The sequence below is a fragment of the Sprattus sprattus genome, assembly GCF_963457725.1.
Source record: "Sprattus sprattus genome assembly, chromosome: 13".
NCBI classification, from domain to species: domain Eukaryota; kingdom Metazoa; phylum Chordata; class Actinopteri; order Clupeiformes; family Clupeidae; genus Sprattus; species Sprattus sprattus.
Genome location: NC_137911.1, coordinates 4,788,210 through 4,795,000, shown reverse-complemented (window position 1 = coordinate 4,795,000; position 6,791 = coordinate 4,788,210). Strand labels below are relative to the sequence as shown.

The 6,791-nt window shown below is 50.7% G+C and overlaps 1 protein-coding gene across 2 annotated transcripts in view; it reads right to left on the bottom strand.

The window, feature by feature from the left end:
* The window catches only part of tiam2a (TIAM Rac1 associated GEF 2a), a 76,930-nt gene that overhangs the window by 8,484 nt on the left and 61,655 nt on the right, over window positions 1-6,791 (bottom strand). For both annotated transcript variants that reach the window (XM_080850130.1, XM_080850129.1), the window contains exon 16: window positions 1,374-1,562. In XM_080850130.1, coding sequence (XP_080706256.1) covers window positions 1,374-1,562 — 189 coding nt within the window. The remainder of the gene's footprint in view (window positions 1-1,373; window positions 1,563-6,791) is intronic.

Below are 6,791 nucleotides of genomic sequence, written 5' to 3'. Positions count from 1 at the left end.
CAGCGCCTGTCTGACACGTCAGAGGGTTTTGGAAAAGCAAACTGATCCCCAGGAGGTACCCAAAACTCAGAAGCACAGTGCTGTCAGACACTTGGGAACATAGTAGGGTTTTGTTCACAGCAGTGTTATGAGATCCTCGCACACATCTGATCTTACAATGCTATTGCTCACGCTAATGAGCCTAAAGAGCTTTATCTCATTACAGTGCACAAAACATCTTCCATCTGCAAGACCACACAGCTTCTTCACAGAATCCATCCCACACGCACAAGCCTATTTCTACAAACACATTCCCACAACCACATATACACACACACACTCACACACAAATACATGCAGACACACACACACACACACACACAGAGATTGCTGCCCTGTTTTGCCTGCTGTACCCGTTTTAATGCACTGGCGGCCTGTCAGGGCGTCAGCGTGGATATTCTCATTAGCCTGATTTATGGGGAGTCACCGGCTCGCGAACGCAGCACATCACAGACAAATGGCTCCCGCTCTCTCTCTCCGACAAAGGACACTAGGAAGGTAGTGCCCCCCCCTCCTTCCCCAACCTCACACAAATCACCGAGCAGCAGCATGATCACCCACTTCCCCTGATGCACTTTAAACAGGAGGGTGTGTGTGTGTGTGTGTGTGTGGGGGGGGGGGGGGGTCACAGACACCCTCCAAGCTTCTCAAGGGGGGGCTGCTGAAACATGTGCGCTGCCAAGGCTTTTAAGAAATGATCCAGGTGAAACCACACCATTTTTTTACTCACCCTCCCAGTTTAACCTCTCAAGGTTTTTTCGATTATTCAGCGCAGAGGAATGCCTCACTGTCTGAGGTGACGGTGCTGGCTTTTCATTGGGCGGAGGGGCTAATGAATCAGTTGGCCTCAAGGCGATCAATACAGAATCTATCCATCTACCCAGCTTGTCGGCAGCAAATACCTCTAAGGTTTAACATACAAAGGCTCCATTCAGTGTGTATCGTCCCTCCGGTGGCATTGGGACGCAGCTGAATAAATGGGCATGAATGTGGGAGAGAGTAGATGATGGCCACTCAATGTCCCGTGCAGACAGCCAGTTACTGCTCCAGCGTCATCAATCTAAACGTGAGGAATAGTCCACACAGAAGATCAGTGCTAAAGCTGTGGCAAGCAGCTTTCACAACTCGCTTTCTTAATGCAGTAAAGATGGATCAGCCTATTCCTAGTAGTGGGGAGGGTTTGCACTGGTTGAAGTGGTAATGGATGGCATGTTGTTTCCTCTCTATTTTGGTCCATTCTAATGACTGCCATGTGAAACCAGAGCTCACACAGATGAGGCTGGAGTGAGGCAGCTCTTTTGATCTGATCCAATTAAGAGAGCGCGCGCTCACACCTTGACGTAGGACTTCTCGGTGTCCACCAGCTCCTGGATGACCTTGCGCAGCCTCTCGGTGGGGGACATGTGGCGAGGGCAGGGCCTCAGCGGGGTGGGCTCAGGGCCTGCTGCTTCCTTCTGGCTCTCCATCAGACCCCCAGAGCCCTCCTGGAAGGAGTGGTACAGCGTGCACACCGTCTCCACACTCTGTAGAGAGAGAGAGAAAAAGCGAGAGAGAGGAGAGAGAGAGAGAGAGAGAGAGAGAGAGAGGGAGAGAGATAGAGGGAGAGAGATAGGGGGAGAGAGAGAGAGAGAGAGAGAGAGAGAGAGAGAGAGAGAGAGAGAGAGAGAGAGAGACCAGTTAAGTATGTCCATTTCATGCCAGAATGTTGTTGAGTAACCAGGAATGCTTTTTGAACACGGGTGTGTGAGCAGGAAAGGTTGAAAGTGTATTCACTGAAGCACACCATTGAAAAGTTCACCACTGAGTGGGTAAGGTGGGTAGGGGGGCGTTTCAACAAGCACAATTTCACATCTAAAGAAGAAAAAATAAATATCTTCAAATGCTGCCTTTGGTGGCTTTCAACCCCTTTGCAAGTGTATATTTAGAAAGAAAGGGTTCATTATGTACATGGCGTAAGATGGGCAGAGCTGAACCGGAGAGAGGAGAAAAATTATAAGAAAATGAAAGTACAGAGAGAAAAAGAGAGAGGGAGAGAGAGAGGGGGGGAACACAGTGCAAGATGTCTCCTCTGCATGACAATGAGACGGGGTGAGCCCTGCTGACAGCCAGCCCATCAGGAGGCCCCTCTCTCTCTCTCTCTCTCTCTCTCTCTCTCTCTCTCTCTCTCTCTCCTCTAAAAGCAGTGTCCTTAGCTGAGGACTAAATGCAGCACAACCTGCCTTCCCATCTGAAGGAGAATAGTCCCTGAGACTAGAGTACATTTGAAGGGGCCGCTGTCCTCTCAATGTGACTGGATGAGGCACTGAGGGAGGGGTGCTTTCTGCTGGGGGCTATGGGGGGGGGGGGGGGGGGGGGGGGGTGGGGCACGTTAACCATTACACCTCCTGCCTCTCTAACCGTAGCTCAGCCGCATTCCTTATTTCTTACTGAATGTGTGTGTGTCCTCACTGCCATGAACCATACTCGCATGGCTGTTATATACTCACACACTTAAACATTTCATAAAGAATCAGTCCATTTAGGCGAGAGATCAGTACTCACACACACACACACACACACACACGCCTTTACTAAAAGGAGGAGCATGCTGCGGTCCTGAGGAGGACTGTGCTACATGCACACATGGGCTCACGTGGGAACCCAGAGTGCACTGGAGTGCTCAAGGAGAGTGGTGGTCTCATGCCCAGCCCACAGCCGCCTTCAGAGACTAGCTCTGCTCATTACGGTGAGTCCTGGGAGACTGGCAGAGGAAGCTTCAAAGCTAATCAGTGAAGTGGAACAGAGCTGCCCATACAAGTCCACCTCCCGGTGAGGAAACCCAGGGAAGGAGCCTGCACAGTTGGATGGTCCTGTTCAAGAAAAGACCACCACTCTTACTGCTGAGGCCATGTGTAAGAAATACATTGTGCTGAACACTTTTCTATGCATAAAACAGCATTTAAGAAAACATGCGTACCTCTGCACATGGTCTCAATACCAAGAGAAACTAACGGTGTTACAAGTAGGCTAACAGTATTAATCATTCTTTTTGTGCAAGTATTGCTAAATGTGTAAGCCTACTACTGCCGTAACCGAATATAGCTATAATGCCAGCAATATAGGAAGTGATTGACAGGTTGACTGACAGTATGTAGGAATTAGTGATAACTTGCTGTGAGAAAGCAGATTGCAACCAGTTGAATACTCGCGTTCCCAGTGTGTATGAGAAGCTACGGTAGCCATCAGGTGCCATATAACGCAAAAGGCCCTCTAGTGCCAGTGTTTTGGTTTGTCCATTCTGGGCTACTGTAGAAACATGGCTGTGCAACATGGCGGACTATGTGAGGGAGGATCTCCATATGTAGATGCGAAGGGTTCATTCTAAGCTTACGCAAACACAACGATTCGTAGTTACAAGTAATTAAACATGTATGAAAAAATATTTTTATAAATACTATATTCCATTCCTGCTAAAAGACCACCCTAAATCCAACATAATGTACCTAGCAAGCTAACTACCTAAAAGGTAAGCAAAAACTTTGCAAAACACCAACAACAGCCCAGTTGACACTGATAGAAGTTTGCCAAAACACTAACTGGTGTCTTTTGGCAGTATAGCCGGCAATGTCATGCTGTGAAAGCTTTTCTTCCATTTTTTGCAGGCAGTTCCAGCCCGATACACAGACCACATAGTGCATATCCTGAATGGCTAGTGGGGAAGACACAGTACAGGCATTACATTGAAATTAATACCCAAATTATTTTAGACCCGACCATGACACTTGCAAACATTGTAGCACAACGGCCTATATGGCAAGGCGTACGCAAAGATTGCTCCAACTGGCTCTGTGTAGGCTGCAGAGACTCCGGGGCACTGTGGCTGTCACATTAGGAATGCACACATACCACATGCACTAATGTTCCGGACATGAAACATACTCTGCAGTCTTTTGGGAGGCAAGCGCTTCACGCACATGTGTCCTTGCTATCGCTAAACTGGCGTGCAAGCCACACTGTTAAATGGCACTGTACTCACATACTGTACATATACCAAAATACCCAGTGAGTCGGTGACACAATGGAACAAACTCAAATGTGCACACACATCTGTGCACACATGCAGAGAGCATGTATGTCTTCAGTGAACATGTATTCAGTGACATGTCTACATATACAGGTACACATGTACACATATGTGCACAAACACCATGTGTATGTCCATAATCCAATCCTGCACGCGTTAGCTAGTAGAGACACAAATCGATGGAGGAGAGCAGAGGAGAGGAGAAGAGAGGGGAGTAGAGGAGAGGGGAGGAGGGGAAGGGAGGAGGGGAAGGGAGGAGAGGAGAGGAGAGGAGAGCCCATGTCTCCCTTCTCTCCCACTGATAGCAGTAATAGTGCTGAGCGCCTGCCTGCAGTTTGCTTTTGCTGCAGTCACCGGGGGGCTGAGGAGAACTCTGCAGGTCGACTCTGCCTATCACTGGGGCTAACACAAACACCTGGACAAGCCAATGCTTTGTTTACTGCCGCAACCCATCAACCCATACGTACAAACTCTGGATCGACACGCCGGATCGAAGAGTTCCAAACAACAAGAGCTGAACAAAGTCAGAGCAAGAGAGTTTTTTGTTTTTTTGCACTGATACACACCAAAGCCACCATGCGTGACACGTGACGGATGACCCAGTTATCTCATTATGAGATGGGAGTGGGGAGCCTGTGGAGGGAGTCAGAGGGAGGGTAGGATGGGGAGAAAAAACTAAAGAAAAGTACAAGCGACGCTGACAGGTCTCGGTTCAGCCCTCCCCCTCATCGTCGTAGCCCTCGTAGCCCTCCTCCTCCTCCTCCTCCTCCTCCTCCACCTCCTCCTCTGCTGGCTTGCTCTTGACAGCTCCAGCAATGATGCTCTGTGGCTGTCAAAGCTCCTCATACCCTTTCCGGAGCAGCCTCGACTCTGTGCGCACAGAAAAACTCCACGCCTCTGCCCCTTCAATCACCAGCATGGTCCCCCGCGGCTCCGGAGCCCTGGCCCCTTGACCCTCTGCCCTCGCCTGTTTGGGATCCGACACCCCAGCAGCGCCGCTGGGGGCCTCCAGCCAGCAGCCGGGCGCACTTACCATGAAGAGCAGCCGGTAGAGGAGCCTCCACGCTGCGGTGGCCTGGCGCTGGGTGCGGCGGGCCAGGGAGCAGCCCTTCCTGTGGAGTCGACCTGACCGTGAGGCTGGCATGGTGGTGCTAAAGCTGGGGCTTCACTTGTCCAGCTGGTCCTTTTCCCTCACTCGCTCTCTGTCTCTATCCCTCTCTGCCTCTCTCTCCCTCTCTCTCTCTATCTATCTCTCACACACACACACGCACACACACACACACTCACACACACACACACACACACACACAGTTTGCCTCATGTTGAGTCTTCTCGCTGCCCTCTGCTTGTCAGTGACTCCTGTGTCAGGCCTCCAGATTCCTGACAGCCGTGAGCGGAGCCTGTCCCTCCAGAGCTGCGGGGGCTTTTGATGGGATCTAACGCATCGATACGGAGGACCCGTTCTGTCTGCGTAGGCACAAGACAAAACTGCTGCTGCCCACCGAAATCTGCATATCAATCAGTGTGGACTGAGAGCACCCCTGCGCTGTTGGTGGGGTAGGAGAGGTAGACACACACACACACAGAGACACACACACACACACACACACACACACACACACACACACACACACACACACACACACACACACACACACACACACACACACACACACACACACACACACACACACAAACCCCCACCCCACTCCACCCCACCTCACCCCACCTCGCGTGACCGAGCGCAGGCAGCTTCCAGAGCACATAATGAAGAGGCCAGACACCACTAACACACACGCTGCCAAAGGCCCAGGCCCTTTCAATACATCAATACAATGACGACTCTTCTGGCTGGGCTCACCTTGCTGTCATGAACAGACCCCGGCCTGAGTGACAGGGGGGCGCTCAATGGGGGATTCACCACAACTGACTGTGGATTAAAAACACAGAAAAGGAAATGTAGGAGGCCGGACCACAGCAGCCCAGAGTAACCTCTCACTGCTGCGGGCCTGCTCGTCACGGTAATGAGCTTGAGCCCTTCACATTGGTGAGCTTTGGGAGCTTCTCAGGAGAGCGGGGCGGTACACAGGCTTGGCACACTCACCACATCAGGCAGACCTTCCCTTTGAAAGAGAAAGAATTTTCAGATGAAGTAAACACCACCTGAGGCGCTGACTGATGTGTCACGAAGGGATTTGGTGCCCAGTCGGTGTTGGTAAACAGAGCTCCCTGAAGGTCACTGGATATGAGAGACAGAGCCTCTTTCATTCCAAAGCCAGGTCACCTGATCCCCAGCCTGCTGGCCTCTGAGGGATGCTTCACAGGGACGTGCACAGACACAGACACAGACACAAGCACCAGACCGTGGGTATGTATGCAGGGACACCTGCCTGCCCGACCTTCCTCTCTATCAGATCAATGCAGCCAGGTTTCCTCCCCCAGCAATCAGGGACATACTGGGAGGATACAAAACATTTGCTGCTGTGGCAGATTTATTTTACTTTGAACATCTATCAAGCCACTGCAGGTCAAAATGACATCTGTCACTGTGCTTCTGCAAAACTGTAGGCTATCTTCAAAATGCAGCGTATTTACAAACAGTGAATCAGCATCCAGACAAAACAATACTGCAGGAGATAAACAACCACAATGAATTGTCAGTATTGTGCCACCTCATGGTGACTGTGAC